Source organism: Pelecanus crispus, chromosome 10 (assembly GCF_030463565.1).
Source record: "Pelecanus crispus isolate bPelCri1 chromosome 10, bPelCri1.pri, whole genome shotgun sequence".
Lineage (NCBI taxonomy): Eukaryota > Metazoa > Chordata > Aves > Pelecaniformes > Pelecanidae > Pelecanus > Pelecanus crispus.
This window is the reverse complement of record NC_134652.1, coordinates 16,436,344-16,453,219: the sequence shown is the minus strand read 5'-3', so window position 1 is coordinate 16,453,219 and position 16,876 is coordinate 16,436,344. Positions and strand designations below refer to the sequence as shown.

At 44.3% G+C, this 16,876-nt stretch overlaps 1 protein-coding gene across 2 annotated transcripts in view; it reads left to right on the top strand.

Annotated features, from left to right (window-relative positions):
- The window catches only part of ARMH3 (armadillo like helical domain containing 3), a 129,763-nt gene that overhangs the window by 85,560 nt on the left and 27,327 nt on the right, over nucleotides 1-16,876 (top strand). For both annotated transcript variants that reach the window (XM_075717663.1, XM_075717664.1), the window contains one exon: nucleotides 9,496-9,574. In XM_075717663.1, the coding sequence (XP_075573778.1) occupies nucleotides 9,496-9,574 (79 nt within the window). The remainder of the gene's footprint in view (nucleotides 1-9,495; nucleotides 9,575-16,876) is intronic.

Genomic DNA, 16,876 nt, shown 5'->3' with positions numbered 1-16,876 from the left:
AGGTATGGCATTTTACTCTGCAGTCACAATGGATTTAATACCCGCCTGTTGTCAGTAACTCAGCTGATAACTTGTTCGACTGCAATAAAGCACTTGCATCTGATCATCACCCCTTAGATACTGAGAAGTAGATTTGTGAGGTCTGCAGATACTGGGATGGAGGGAGTTTGGCTTTCAGGGAGGCAGGTCTGGTTAGGGAATTAAACCAGAAAGATGGGTATGCATGAAATACTTACAGCAAAGGAGTTAGGTATCTATGATGAGATGAAGCTCTTCACTGGTCCATAAACCAGACACCCTGTCTCAGGAAAACAGAATGTTAATCAACTACACATCCTCCAGCCTTTCAGACATGAAATAAATATCGTAACAAGAGTACCATTCATTCAGCTGTAATGGTGTTTGGCTCTACAGCTTTCCTTGGCACTGAAAGCCAACATCACCTTGTCCTGAATGAGGTGTGATGACATGTTTATTGAGGACATGGTATTCACTCGGAAGCGTGTGGGGTGTGTGTGTCATCGGAGTCCATGCTATAGTCTTGGTCTTGGATTTTGGAAGGCAAGGTGTTGCTTTAGTCACTTCCATCAGGCTTTTCTCTGTAGATGTGATTCTCATTTGCACCTGTCCAATGAGAAAATAACGCGAGGTTTGCAGCATCTTGTATTTTCAGAGGATTGGACTGTAAATACCGGGTTTTGGTCTGCATGGTAGCTGGTAGTGTCTGAAAGGTTAAGACTGTGAACTCCATTTAAACTCACATGGCTGTGCAAGTACAGCCATAGCTGACACTTGGTGTAATTAAGCTAATTAAATATCATTGTGGGACTCAACTTCATTTCCTTTGCGAAGTAGGTTTGACTGTAGTTGATTCTTGCTTAGGCAATGTTCCTTCCCCCCTCTCTCTTAATGTGATTCAATATCCAGCTACATCAGGACTAGATTGTATTGTTCTAACCCTTTAGTCGCTCAGTCCAGACAAATGCTGATGCTTCAGTGCCTTCCTTTCCCTCTGGGACTTTTGTCACAGGCACGTTTTTTGCTGTGAGTTGGTAGAATAAGGTTGTGTTATGTGACCTAAAGACAGAGGTTTCTGCCTTGCTGCCGCAATCTGCAAACAGGGTGTTCAGGGCCACATGCAATACCTGCCGGCTCACACCTGACAAAATGGGGTAATAAGAGTAATTTCCTCACACTCTAGATAAAATGGGGTTGATGGCAAGTGTTCACTACATTGATTAGACTAGCAGCCATACTCATTGCTTTTCTCAGAGAGCTTTAAAAGGTCCCCATGGGATGGCTTATAAACTTTTTAAATTTCACTCTTTGCTTTATATGTTTAGAAGCTGGTGTGTGCAGTCCCTATGGCATTCTGCACTAAATTGCAGCATCCAATAAGCTAGACTTTCTGCTTTCCCTAAACTTAAACATCCTATGATAAAATACTAATTAAGATATTAATGGGGATAAAAGTAATTTAAAATATTTCATGTAATTTAAAAAACTTAATCAAATTTTTGATCATGTTTGAGGTTTTGCAATGTCTAGTGTCTCAGGAAGCTTGGAGGGCAGTCCGTAATGTGAGTTATGAAGCAATAGGTAGATGCTGATGCACTTATAGTGGTTGCAGAGAATAAGTATTTGCCAAAAGTTCTTTACTTCAGGTCTTAACCAGAGAGGGTGAGTCTGCAAACTTGTCTGGTAGACCACTGTCAAATTATTTGCCACACACACACACACACCCCCTGCCTTGTTTTTTGGGGGGTTGTTTGTTTGCTTGGTTTTGGTTTTGGGAGTGGGTTTTTTTTTCCCCCCTCCTCTCACCTAGATTAGCTGGTTTTTAATACCTTGTTATTTGTTTTGGAGAACAGGTTGCCTTGTACATGAGGGAGTTAAAGGTAGTTGTAGCTGAAGGGCTGTATTTGGTGTCAAGGCAGTATTTTTATGACACATTTCATTGCTCTAAACCACCTGGCTACTAGAGAGTATTGTGCTGTTTGCATCAAAGGGTGCTTAGATACTGGAAGAACCACAGCCTGTTTGGTCCATGGACTATATTTTCTGCTTGTTTGGCACATCTGAAGAACTTTGTCTGGACAATGAATATATATGAGATAAGACAACTGGGGAACATGTGCTGCAGAAAAGGTTGTTTAGACTCTGAAAAAGATACTTCCATATTAATATTATTTATCATGGATCTGTGCAGATACTGAGGCAGGATCAGGGACCTAGGGCAGTAAGCGCCTTCTAAAAGCATATATTAAGGAGGACTTCTCATGTTACTTGGTTGAAATTTCAAAAATTAGTAACACAACTGTAGAAGCATAGACATTATGCCATTTGTGCCTAAACTTCCCATACGCTGGTATAGCAATCCCTCCTGCCATGGTCAGCTCTGACATCTTGAATGTGCTAGACTGAGTTGCAGGTTTTGGTGCCCAGCAGCCCAAGTCCAGAGGGCAGGCTTTATATTTGAGATGGTTTTTGTATTCTGTCAAACTGCACCAATTTGTAGTTGGAGGTGAGCAGGTATTAGTTCACTGCTGCTTGCTGGAATTGAGATGTAATGGAGGGTTGGCTTTTTAATACTTTTACTTTGGTAAAAGTAAACTCTCACCATACTCTCCCCGCTAGTAGCCAGGTGTTTCAGAGCAATGAAATGTGCTGTAAAATGTGTCATTTGATCTCTCTTATAAATGACATGATCGAGTCAAGAAATCTATTCCTTATCAAGTCATAGCTTTGCAAAAGAGTGGGAACACAGACCAGGGTAGTATCGATAGGTATTTTCACTCCCAACACATAGGCAATATCTTCTACTTTGTCATTCATATCAGTTAAACTAGCAGTGCCGTTGGTTATGTATAAGAATTTTGTGGTGAGAATTTTGATGCCTACTTGTTCAGAAAAGGGAGCAGAAGTGCATCTGGACTATGCCTGAGCTGTGAGCGTGTCTGGGAGTCTCACAAGAATGATTCCAGTGCAAGAAGCTCAGTTGGCACATGTGTGCTGTTCTGTCCCCTCCTTATTAAATAAATAGACCATGTATCTCCCTCTACCATGGAGCCTGTCATCGCAATCAATAGGTTTCAGTATGGCGGAATTGAACAGGTATAGCAGGTTTATTTCTTCTGTGAAATTGCAGCAGTGCTGACTTGGATATTTTCAGTGTAAAGCCTTGTAAAGCCAAGTGCTTCTGACTAAAATACCGTTTTTGTCTTGGATTCTCCCCTGCAGTTTATTATTGTGTCTGGAAGATGCCTCCCCCTGTGAGCTGTGGACTTTCAGCTTAATGTCAGTACTCACTAAAGTGTAGGAGCAGAAGGAATTTAACAGACTGGAGTTAAACCACATTAGAAGGAAGAATTTAGTGCACCATTCCAGGGGGTTTGCTTGCCTTTAATTGATGCACACAGCTTAGGTATGGCAGGTATGTGTACTTTATAGCAGTGCCTCATGGACATGTGTTAAAATAATCTGAACACTCTCACCTCCTGCCAGGTGGGGCCGCACATACGGAGTAACTCAATCTAATTGTTGTAGGCACTGAACAGATGGGGGGTTTATTGTCTTGAGTGCTGGGAGTGTGTAAGAGAGCAATGCCAGCAGGATCCTTGCCCCAAACAGCAGCTTGCTGAGACGCAGCTTGCTGCAGGAAGGCTGGCTTGTGGCTGGGAGTTTTGCACAGGCCTCCAGCAACCATGATTGCAATAGCATGAATAGGGGAAGAGGATAGGTGGTTTGTATTCATTTTGGTCTCTGTATTATGTGTAATTTACTTGCTGCCTTGTGCTTGAGCAGTTTCCAACATATCGCACAGTAAAACACTCTGAGCTCTTTTCACCATGTTGGTTTAAAACACTTTATGGAGGTGATTGTTCTCATTCCTATTTTATAAAGGGAGAAGCTAAGGCATGTGAGAGGGAGAGGGAACTGCTGTAGCAAATCAGAGAGAAACTGGTCACTTATTGATTCCTGTTCCTGAACAATAACCACTGTATCTCAGGTCTTCCTTTGATAGTAAAGCAGCTTTATAAAGTGCAGCATGATAAAAGACAACTATGCCCTGTCCTGTTTCTGCCTGTTCCTAGCCTTCATCATGGTACTACAAGCTTAGTGCATGCTGGAGTCCATCTCGGATACTGTCAGTTTTTATTGCAGAGGGAAAGTGAACTAGCCGCCTTTGCCATGCATTTACTCGGTGAAGACAGAGATGCGCTCACTGCTGCCCAGTGAGCTGCGGTGGCATGAGCATTCAGTTGAGAAGATGAATGTGTGTGGTAGGTATAAAGTCACCCTTGATTTCCTGTGAAAGGGTAAATACCAGCCAAGTGTTGTTGCTTCTCTGTTCTACTGTAACAGGATGTAGGAAGAAGTGAGCTTGCAGTGCTGCTTTTATCATACCAGAAACGTTTTGAGTATCCGCAAGAATGTTTTATGCCAGGCAATGCATACTGGACCTGTAAAGTAGGTGCAAAGACCAGGTTTATGCAGTGAATGATGGCTCAGCATTCTTATCTCTATAATAAGCTTTGCAACCTTTCTGTTCTTCCCTTAGCCTACTTTCTGCACCTCCAGAGTGCTTAATTTCACTGCTCAGGACAGGAGGACAGTGTTGTCTTACGGGGCTCTGGAAACGTAACTGCTGTCAGGCAGGAGTGGGTATTAGACAGCTCATCTGCCATAACTTGATGGGGGAGTTTGGGGGTCAGAGAAAACGTGCTGAAGAAGTGCTGCCTGCCTGAGCATAGTGATTTTACTTTCCAGCTTGTTGTGAGGTTAAGGCAGGCAGCGTGGTATACCTTGCCACAGTGGGTACATATGGACTGGAAGATGCTAGAAATTAAGGGACTGGTAGCTTAGTGTTGCTGATGCTTTTCACTTCTCACACGCAATGTTACAACTAGTGGCAAATTAAATTGACGAATCAATTAAATCTTTTCTTTCCATGCATGCCATATTGGTTTTCACCCTTTCCCGTCAGCAGACTCTGCATCTTCAGAAGCTGTTTTACGCTGAGCTTCTCTGAAGGGCAGCACTGGTTGTTTCTGTTTATCAAGGAGTAACCCTAAGCAGTTTTTAAAGACTTTATAGAAACAATTTTTTAAATGTTACTCACTGGCTGGAGAGGTACTGCAGCCACTGCAGAAGCAAGTCCTGCTGCAGTGAAGATGGTGTGGCAGGGAGAAGGCAACTCGCCTGGAGGTATACCTTCTGTCATCATAGCTGAAAGTGAAAGCAGCAGTGGGAGATGTCCGCATTGGGGAGAAAACAATTATATGGCTCACATGGAGATTCCCCTGCTTCTCATATGTGTGTTTGTGGGAGAAAGGACTAGTCACAGTCACTTCAGGACTGGCCAGTTGTCGCAGCCTCAAGAACAGCCAAAGCAGAAACTTTCCACCAGTCGGACCTTTCTAGTTTGGAGAGGACAAGAGTGCCCTGTCATCAGTTGCATTACTCTGATCATCTCTGTACTGCAGTCTTTTCACCTCTGTTTTTCTGGATCCTGTCTGCCCTTCTGTCTTCTTTTCCCCATCTCTGTGCTTCGTTCATTATTCTTTTTCTGTGTTTTTCTATTTTTGGCTTATCTCTAACTGAAGTCTTTCACAACACTCAGTAAGTAACAGCACTGTTATGTTTTCTGTTGCCACCACACTTTTTTCAGTTTTTGACTTTCTCTGTTCGCTTGCATTTGAGATCGTTAGCATTCTGGAACAGGGACCACCCTGTATTTGTACAATACCTGTTACAGTGGGACCCACTTTTACTGTCTAATAATGTGATTAATACAGCTAGTACAAATAAATTATTCATTGGCACATGCTGGTATGTGTCTTTGTATGGCTTCTGGCACTGTGGTGTCTAGGTAGGTTGCTTTCTGAATTGTTGCATGAAGAAGCAACGGGAGAACGCGTGTGTTTTTTTTCTGAGAGCACTGGCATGGCTACTGTGTAAGCGATTCTCACTGGGAGCCAGTTTTTTTATTCCTGAACCAGTTTCACCTTCTGCCTGTTCAGCATCCTTCCTTTGTCCAGTGGCAGCCTCCTCTCTTGCCAGTTGACTGCTGAACTGTGGATCTGTCAGAGGAGACAGTGTTGATAAAGTGACATCTCCCCAGACATCTCTCTAGTCCCTATAGAATTGTGTCCCAAAAGCACTCTGAAATTTGTATGACAAATGGCAGCCAGGCCCCACTGAGAGACTTATGGTGTGGAAATATGTAAGCATACACACTGTCAAAGGCTAGTTGGGGAACTGCAGTGTTTTGTCTTTCAGTTGATACTTTACCATTTTCTTCCTTTACAAATGTGTTGAAGATGCTAGTGCTTCATGAATATCAAACACAAGGGTTTCCTTTCTTCCTCCTTTCTTTTCTTCCTCCTTTCTTTTCTTCCTCCTTTCTTTTCTTCCTCCTTTCTTTTCTTCCTCCTTTCTTTTCTTCCTCCTTTCTTTTCTTCCTCCTTTCTTTTCTTCCTCCTTTCTTTTCTTCCTCCTTTCTTTTCTTCCTCCTTTCTTTTCTTCCTCCTTTCTTTTCTTCCTCCTTTCTTTTCTTCCTCCTTTCTTTTCTTCCTCCTTTCTTTTCTTCCTCCTTTCTTTTCTTCCTCCTTTCTTTTCTTCCTCCTTTCTTTTCTTCCTCCTTTCTTTTCTTCCTCCTTTCTTTTCTTCCTCCTTTCTTTTCTTCCTCCTTTCTTATCGATATGAAGATCTCAGTAGAGCACAGCACATCACAAATCTTTTCCCAGTGCTTTAACCACTCCCTTTCCACCTCCCCAAAGGTCCTGGCTGATATCCCCATAATCAAGGCAATCACAGTGTAAAAATAAAACATTGCCAAGGCTCAGCTGTTACATGCTGGTGTGTGAACTAACATGGCAAAGCCGCTGTTCTATTGTCCATAAGGGGGAGACTGTGCTTAAAAGCTCCGGTCTCCTGTTGTCTCAAGGAACAAATGCCTGTGGAGTGGCAGCTTTGCAAAGTGAAATTCCAGCTGTTACTCAGTAGCCCAGGAGGCCAGTTGCCTAAAAGTATGCACCAGGGACAAGATGGATTTGAGAGATGGAAGAATAGCGGAGACATATCAGAGTAGTTGATGCAAAAAGGCGCTGCTATTGCACAGCAGCTTGGGCTGGGTAGCAATGGAATTTCTCATTGCAGACGTGCGAGGAGCTGTACCATGTGCAGAGCCTGGCCTTGGTAGCATATGCTGGGCAGTAAGAACCTGGCTACACAGAGCCAGGATTGAATCTAAGCTCTTCATGCTCCTCTGCCCCAGGCTGCTTGCAGGTTCAGGAAAATAGCTCTGCAGAAAAACAGGTTGGGAAGGAATTCTTCATAGAGAAAGAGCTCTCTTAAAACAAATTAAACAGCTGAACTTCTTTCCCTAGTTGCTGAGGAGTTGTCCATTTGCCTTTAGGGAAATGAGGAAGGAGACTTGAATTATTTCTCTTCCTTAATGTCTGTTGATTCTTACTGCAGTGGCAGCTGGTTGCTGGTTTTGCTTTCCCTGGGTGAATCCCAGCTGTGATTGCAGCTGCCGCTCCACTAGCTCAGATCCGAGCAGGGACTTGTGAGCAGGCGGCCCATGTTGAAGTGCTTCACAGCAGTGGATACAAGTGAATGCTAAATCTGTTCCCTGGTAAATGTTGGAACCATGTGAGTGCACTGAACCCTTCTGAGCTGCCAAACCTTCTGTCAAGCCAGAAGTTAAGTTGTTGTAAGTCTGTGTTCCCTTTTCTTTCAATAGCTTGTAGTATGTCCTGTAGGAGTGTAAATATGACTCCAGCAAGGCATGAAACATGCAACTTGAAAGCCACAGTGTTCAAGAGGCTGGGTAATGGAGAGTGTGATTGTGACTCACAGGAGCTGCTTCTCTGGTCGGATTGAAATGGGAAGAGTCTGGGCACGTCCCTACCTGCCTGCTTGCCCTCCTCTGGGGGGAGGAGGGGTACGGGAAGCCTGGCAGGGGCGCTGCTGAACTCGCTTCACTGATATGACTGTCAAGGCTGGTGAGACTGCAGAAGCCCCCCTGTGCTAAGTATGTACTGATGCTGTAGGAGCAGCCGCTGGGGTGACTGCCCTGCGCATGAACTGCGTCTGGTGTGTTGATGAGGTGTGTGCCTGGGAATGTTGCAGAGAATCTGCAGATAGTTTGGGGGTTTGTTTTCTTTTTACTCTTCTCCCGCTCCCCACCCCCTCCACACTGTTTTTCTATCTGTGTATTTAAAGTAAGGATGCTTCCAGGTAGGTTTTCTTTCCACCAGCTCTGATTGGCACTACTGAATATCACTTATTCCTGGACTCGGGCACCAGCTCTTAGCTGTGATGAGGTCTGGAGAAAGTAAGTGAAAACCCTTCTGCAGGGGGAGGTGTGGGGAGGAGGGAACCCATTAGAGTGCAGCAGAGGGAGCTGGAGTGAATTTTCACGCTGACGAATATGAGAGTGAAAGCCCTGACTGCTGCTGTGGTGTAATTTGGCCAAGCAAGAGTTCTCCAGGCACCATCAGAGCACATCTGTGCCGAGCACTTGACATGAGCTGTTCCCATCATAGGCGTTTACCTCAGCAGTGGGTCTCATGAGTAATATCCCACCTAGACCAGTTGCAAACCCTGGCCTGGGGAGAGTTTACTGTCTTGCCATTTGTCTTCTGAGCTGCACCTGACAAGCAGAGGAGAGGCTGAGGAAATATTCCAGCTGCAGCTTGATATCTCTCCCCCCCCCCCCCCCCCCTTATTATTTTACTTTCAATTTTAGATTTCTCACACCTGCCTTTAGATCCATCTAGAAGGGAAGGGGAGTACGTTGGTGCAGGCAGTGAAAGAAATGAGGCAGAGAAGTAGGAGTGATCAGTGTTTCTGCTGCCATGTTTGGGACACTGGCATAAGCTATCTCTAACAATCTAAATTGGAGCTGAGGACTAAAGTCATTACAGGAAGAAGTCAAAGTAGTGGCTGCAGTGGTGGATGACTACAAGTAAGAGCCAACTACAACATTTTCAACATAGTGGAGTTCTAAAGGATTAAACCATCAGCTTCAACGCATCAGGCAACAAAGTTCTATAGAGCAAAATGTCAGGCAATACTGATTTTGGAAGGGATGAGGAGATACAGTTCTTGAGCAAGGATGGGTCAGTGATGGCCATGAGTGCTGTGTCTCTGCTAGAACACTGAGCAACTTGCAGCCTTCTCGCAGCAAGGCAGCAATTCCCTCTGCCAGAGTGGTGAGCACAGCCCCGTATCTGCTGGGACAAATGCACCCATGCGTAGGGCAGTGCCTGTGCTCGCAATTTCCGATGAGCCTGTGACTGAATCTGCATTGGCCTCTCAGCAGGGAGCGTGCCTTCAGCAGAGCAAGCGATACAGTGTGGTGAGGGAGGAACTACTTCTTGCAGGACTGTGGCTCCATGTGTACTGACTCAGGCTGGCGGGGAATTTCTGCTGCATCCCTAAGCTGTTCCTGAGACCTCTGAAAATTTCCCTCCTTTGTTTCAGAGCCATCATCAATCACTTCAACCCGAAGATAGAGTCTTACGCTGCGGTGAATCACATATCACAGCTCTCCGAGGATCAGGTAAGCCAGGCGTGCAATGACCTTTTTTCATGTTGACCTCTGGAATGTATGTGTTTAGGAGTACCTTGTGCTCACTGGGACTCATGATGTTGCAGCAATATGAGGGGTGAAGGTGGGATTCTAATGTTCCTTGTTCAGATGTGGACAAGAGGAAGAGAAACAAGGCTTGCTTTAGCCAATTTACCATCGCATGCAGACCTCTTGGTCCAGCAAATCCAGAAGGATGGGTACGAATGAGGAAGATATGCAGCACTGTCAGCCAGCGTGGTCGGAGACTGTGAGGATGCTGGCATTTAGAATGGGGCAGGAAGTTTCTGGCAGCAAATTTAGTTACCGGAGAACTGTTGGGCATAGCTTGCTTTTCTGTGATATCCGGGAATTAGAACTCGGGCAACAGTTGGTAGAAATTTTCTAGGGTAATTGAATTCAGTAGTTTCACATTTTGAAAAGAGAAGGTTTTTATTAAAGAGGGTGATAAGGTTAGGTTTCCCTTCGTTAATTTGGCCGGGTTTGCTCTCTTTGTGTCCTGCTTATTGCATAAATGTGTAAATGTGGCTTTTTGAAAATAGGCTACTGTGTGTGGTCTCAGGAAGGGGAGAGATGGCCTATTTCCCAGAATAAAATATTGTGATTATATGTTAATCACTCTTGGAGAGGTAAATGACTTTGCAGGAGCCTGTGGTGGACAAAATACAAAGCTGCCGTGCGAGCTGGGGGGATCATCCCCAATACAGCTGCATCAGCACCTCTGGACCTTCCAGAGAAGAAATTCTGTATGCAGTCTGGGACAGACCTCATTTCAGTCACCTTAGATTGCTCCTTCCACTGGATGGGATCCCATGCTTGTGCCTGTTAAAAGGTCCTGACTGTATCTTGCTCTGCAATTCATTTCTCTTTCTGTCCATGATACTTGTACTCATTACTCTATGATATCCTTCCATGCTTCCCACTAACCTTTTTCATTTATTATCCTACTTGATCTGTAATACGTAACACCCCAAAGTCTCGGGTTGAATGCTGTACTGATGCAGTGGGGAAAAAAATGTGGACCCTACTTTTTATTCTCATCTTGATATAGCTGGCTAGAAGAACGCTGGTTTTAATTTACTCAATTCTTCTGTATTGTTCTGCCTCTGAGAGTCACTGTACCCACAGCTATGCTTTGTGATGGTTCATGTTACCAGTCCTCATTCATTGATGATACACTGATTGCATCAACCCAGGCCCCTAAAAAAGAAAAGCATTTGATAGCCCAATTTAAAACTGGGGGCTTGGATAGAGGGGAATTTTGCATAGTGTTTAGGTTAGTCTGAGAAAGGAAACGAGCTTTTCACTGTCAGCTCTGTGTAGTATTCATCCCCCATCAGTTCAGGGAGGTCAGGTTAAATTCTTTCTTCCTTGTGTGTTATTCTTTAAATAAAATCTCTAGCAGCAGGCAGATAATGAAATCAGTGCTGATGCATGGAGCATTTTGAGGAAGATGATTAGGAAGCTGAAAGACAGTTAGATTTCTCTTTTTTCTTTTCTCCCTTCATGCTTTCTCTCAACATAGGGAGAACATCAAACAAAGCAAAGCAATAATAGGCCTTAGTGAACTGCAGAGAAATAACGGCAATGTCACTGTGCTGAGGGACTGTGTGGCCTCAGTGAGGGTGTTTAGTCGGTGCTCTGCGATTTACTGCACGAGGAGGAGAGGGATGGAGACTTCTTGCCTCCACTTTCAATTAGCCAGTGAGCCCAGGTCTCTGTTGGACTGTGGTTTCCCCTCCATCAGTAGCCATCCCACATGGTAAGTACATGAGAGGTAATGGTAGATGGCCGAGATCAAGGCCAGGGTCTGGCTTTTGTGGCTAACAGATTTTGTTGTTTTCATTCTGTGTTAGCTGTTCAGCATGGGGTGGGGGGTCAGGCTTGCCTTTTGGCTGCTGCAGTCTCTTTTTTTTTTCCTTCCAGCTGTACCTTTTGTTTTTACATGTGTGTTCACTTGATTCCCCTTCTTTCTTCTCTCCATAAATATTTTCTACACAAAATCCACCTTCCTTTCTAGCCCTGTTTTTTGAAGTGTACCACATTGAAATATTTAATGCTGACATTTAACTTGCATATCCACACACAGATACTACATTTGGGACTGGTCATTCTGTCCTTCGAGTTATTTCAATAGTTTCAGGAGACTGGTATTTCTTTACTGGGAACATTTACTTTTATAGTTTTGAGGATCAAATGTTTCTTTTAATAAAGCTTTCCTAGCTTCATTCTCATACAGCTGCTCATACTCCTTTGTGGTATCTCAGAATCTCCTATTAATCAGGCAGGCACGGCTTTGACATAGCTCTATCTGAAGGGGAACTTCCATCTGCTCTGAGTTGCTTCCAATTCACTTGAACCTGCTCAGCTTGCAGACTCTTACTTGAGCCTGTGTCAAACTTGCTGTGCTGCTCCCTGACTGTTCTGGCACCCTATTCATGTGTTAGATTTTTTTTTTTTAATTATTTTTTAAATTTTTTGTATTTGTAATATCCTTAAAAGTAGCTAAGTAATCAGCTGAAAGAGATTTTGCTCTTTTTATTTTCCTAATCCTATTGAAGGCTTTATTACCTTGTTAATCACTATTGTCTGTTTATTACCATTCTCAGTCTGTCATTTCAGTGCTTTCTCCTTTTTTATTTATAAGCACTAATGTTAACGTTATTACATGCTGAGGGGATTTTCAGGCCCTTGGAAGTGATGGACATGGGATTGTTTTAAGGCTAGATTGTTAATACCACTGTACATCTTCAGCCCTAAAGGTCGCCAGGAAGCATAGTTTGAATATACAGATCTGTGCTCTAGGCAGGTATGAATATAGACTTCATGGTACAGCTTTGCTGACTGTTGTGGGGTTTATCCAGTGTTCAGATCAGAAATACTGGGAAGAGACCTTTTTCTTTCTGTACTCTCTTGAGCAAAGAGTGGGAGATTCCCTGGGGTGAGCAAATGCCAGGGATTTGACGATGAGCCACCTCAGTCTATCAACACCGTGTGATCCTTGCCAGTGCTATTCTGCGAAGAGTCTACTTGCCAAAGCAAACTCATAATCGTTCCTAGTCGTTAGCTATTTTGACCTTGCTGTAGTTCCTCACTGTGAAACAGGAAATGTCTTAGCCAGTTATCGGCATCTTCCTTCACTTGCCAATTTGTTAAACCTGACTTCAGTGTTAATTTGTGTTTTTGCGGTATTCTCCCTCTCAACACGTTTGGCTCCTGCCTGCATGTCCTTCAAGGAATTGAAAGATGCTTGCACAGTCAAAAAGATAGGGTTGGCCATTAACTGCCAATGTAGTTTTAGCTCTTCTATGCAAGTGATTATTCCCATGTCTTCAAAGGTGTTCGGGTCCCTTCTCAAGTCAAAGGGCAAAATAGCCTTCTGTGAAGTGAATTCATAGGCTTATCTATACTCTCCAGATGACTGGACTGCCTTGTACTTAATACATTGGAGGCAGTAGACTTTCTCTGTGCTATATCTGATCTGAGAAGCTCCCAACTTGTTTTCCAGCAGAAGCAGTTGCAGAAAACAGGGTCAAGGCAGTGAGAAAACAGCAACACAAGAGTTGCTCCAGAAGGGCCAATGCAGACAAACGTAAAGACTTACAACACAGGACATGAGTGATCTGGATGGGGTCTTACATCTGCGTTTTCTGGATGTGAAAGAAGAGCTGTGTGTAAGAAGGCAGCTCTCTGCCTGATGGTGATGTAGCACAATTATTCTAGAGAGGCTAAAGTGAGAGGAACCCAGTATTTCTTTTGGTGAAATCTCTTCAGAGCAGGCATATCTTGTGGTGCCTTGCATGCCAAGCAAGTCTTGGGCCAATTTGCTGGAGACCTAGCTAGCGAAATTGCTCACTAAGGTCTCATTTTCTCTTTGGCACATGTTCCTCACTATGATTTCCGCTCTAAGGGTCTTAAAATTGAGATGGCAGACACATGCTTGCTAGTCAGACACATCTATGTGCTTTTTCTAATAGAAGCCCCTCTCTCTTCCCAGCCACAGCAGGGACACTAGGTACCTCCGTTTTGGAGGTGGTGTAAAGTTCAGTGTGAAAGACTGTTGTGAACACCTGTACTGTGTGTATTAGTCTGGTAACTGCAGATGGAAAGTGCTGGGAGCCAGAACAGATTGTGATGGAAAAACAGGAAAACTGTTATTGCTTTTGAAATTGTGACAAGTTAGTGTAATACTTGGGTGGTTCCACACTGTAATACCTTTATAACTCAGACAAGTGCAGTCCAGTTTGGTTGGCAATCTCACAATGCCATCTCCCTTTCCTTGAGGTCATACTCCAAATGTTGAATGCTTCCCCCTGGCCCCCCTAATCCACATGGCCTTTTGTTACCTCATGGAGCTTCAAGGGACTATCCCAAAGTGCAGCTCAGGGAGGCTCCACCAGTGACTTGCACAGAAAGTCGCAAAAGGATGTGGTTGGTTTTAGATGCCCTGAAGTATTCTAACTCTTGAGCCACTGATGTCATGGTTTATTCAACTTGTTCTGGCTTCCATAACTAGCAGCAAAACCACTGGCAGATACAGAATGCTTTGTTCTTTTTTAGTACTGCTGGCAGTGGTGTTAAAGAGTTAAAAACCTGTTGGCATGTGTGTGTTTGATATTATTAAAATGTCGGCTACCATCAATGCTAGGTACTACTACAACAAATCCCCCTAATCTCCTACATTAATATAACATGTTGTGAGGGCTCCAGAAATACTTTAAAATGGTTTTGGCATAATGGTACTTCACTTCTGAAATGTGGTGAGCTTTGGTGTAGAAAGTGTCAAGCTTGCTAGTGCTGTATTGCACACAGTAGTAGGAATGTGAAACTCCAGCTAAGGGGTCACCAAGGCAAAGCCCTAATTTGAAGTCATCACATCTTTGCAAATGAGGCAGGGATGTTGGGTTTCATGGTCTCATTACAGACACCTACTCATGATTAATGGCTTGAAACAGATTTTATTGTTTAAATAGAAAGAGCTGAGCTGCACCAGGTGAAATTGGAATCCCAGGTTTAAAAGGGTCTATATAAAAAGTCTTCTGGAGTTGGCAAATTGCCGGTTTGCCTAGCTTATGTGGGGGTTCTCTCTTTTTTTTTTTTTCTGTTGTTTTTGTTTACCTGAGAAATATCCCTGCAATTTACTAATGCCTCAGACTGCTTTATGCAGTGTGCCAGACTGAATGAGTCTGAAGAGGCTTCAAGGACTGATCAGCTTTGCTGCAAGGAGATTTGAAGCTGGAGGTGAGCTTTGGAGCCGTGACTTTGTGCTGTGTAGTGTCTTCTATTAACATGCAGAATGCAATAAACTGTGCGTCACTGGAGGGGGGGACAACATGTGGTAGGCTGTTAGAGGGACAAAAGAAGGACTTTGTTTTTGAAGACACCTACTGCTGGAGAGATGTAACCCTATGCCTAATTCAGTCCCAGAAATCCCATAAATCTCACTAAGAAATGGGAAAAACCCTTCAATTCCCTTCTTTCAGGCTCAACACAAAGATGCCTCGGTGTCCTGCTCGTTACCGCTAGTGGCAGGTAGCTGCTCTGTGCCTCTCGGAGGCAGCCTGACCCTGGATCACCGTGGCTGCTCCTGGAGCAGAGGACTCCTTCCGCCACCCTCTGTGCATTGCAAATGCTAAGGCATGTCTCGCTTCCTACCACTTCTGTGAGCTGTCCTCTTGGGCAGATTAGGGACTGCCTCAAAGTACAAACTGGTAACATAATAAGTCCATTAAACTTCAAAGCAAGGCTTGCCTTCAATTCTCACTGCTGTTTTCATATCCTTGCCTGGCTGTCACTTGTACCACAGGGACTGATAAGGGCCTGAAAACTGCTGTAGGGTAGGTGACCACTGAATGCTGGGGACTGTTTTGGAAGAGCTGCCTGCTGGACCTGCTACTTTGTGCTGGCTGCAACAGGTTAAAGTCTTCTGGAGCTAGATAAGTTTCTGTGCTGGGGCTACAGAGGCAACACCTGGGGATGTGAGTGATGAGCCTTGCCTGATTCACAACTTGGAATGTGCTGAGCAAGAGCCAGAGGTTTGACTTTGTAATAAGCTCCCATTCCATACTGTGGAGACAAGCTGATGTTGCTCAATTCCAGTGCTTGTCCTCGCCCCCAGTGACTGTGTTTCACAAAACACATCCCAGATAACTGCTAGATTTGTTTTATATGTGGTACTTAACTAAACCTGGAAAGGGGGCTGTGGGAGCTAGAGGAAGTGGCTGCAGGCTGGGGTCTGAACTCCTTCCTAGCTGTCGCTGTGCTGCCTAGGGCAAACCTTGAGCCCTGTGTCCTCCCAAGTGAGAGGGCAGCTGGTGCGGAGCCTGTGGGGAGTCAGGCAGCATTTGAAGTGCTGTGTGATCTGCTGGGGAAGGCAAAGCAATGTTACGGATTGCCATCACTGCTAAGTGCCGGTGTAGGGCCGGGAAAGCTCCACAGAGGATTGCAACAGAATGATCAAAACAGTCTGCATTTATAAAGATTAAATTACAACTTTGCACATCTACCATTAAAGGAGGAGCTGTCAACGGCTGGCTTGTACAAATGCGCAATTCAATTTGCATTTTGTAAAACTTCAGATTGAGAAGGTTTTTTAATCCCTTGTGAAACAGGAACAATGGATGCTGGCTGTTGCCAGGTGCATAATGCATATAGATACTGTGCAAACTTCTTTCATCCTTCTCTGTAAAGCTGGTTTTATATGACTATACTTTGTTGCTCTAGTCCTGAGCTCCACCCTAAGCTTCCTTACACTCAGTCATCTCTCTGCTTGGGAGTCCTAAAAGCAGACAGGCTATAGCCTGCTGTGCCCGTTGCAGATGGTGATGTGGCTGTGAGTAACTGTTCCTGGAGTCAAATTCTCCTCTCACAAAAGGGGACAGGCTCTGTGGTGACTGCCAGCCATGCTCGTTCTGGGGCTTCTTTAGGATAAAACTCCTGCCTTCAGACACTGCTACTCTTCTTTCTCTGGTAGTATCCTGCTGTAACAGATGATGTTTTTCTGCCCTCCTCCTCTGGATCCTCTAGCTGGAGCTGCAGCTGTTTCCCAAAAGTGACAAATTGGGTCATCGCTCTGATTTCAAAGTGGGAAGCAAATTGAGCTTTGCAGTCTCCACGCCTCCCAGAGCAGGAGAGTAGATGCTGCTGAGCCAAAAGGTGCCGCACCTGAACAAAGCTCCACTCAGCTGGAAGATTTGTTTTTTTGGCTGTCTAACACTTTGCATTTGGACGTTAAGACAGTAAGTTCAAATTTCTTGTCTGCAGTAGGGAGCTCAA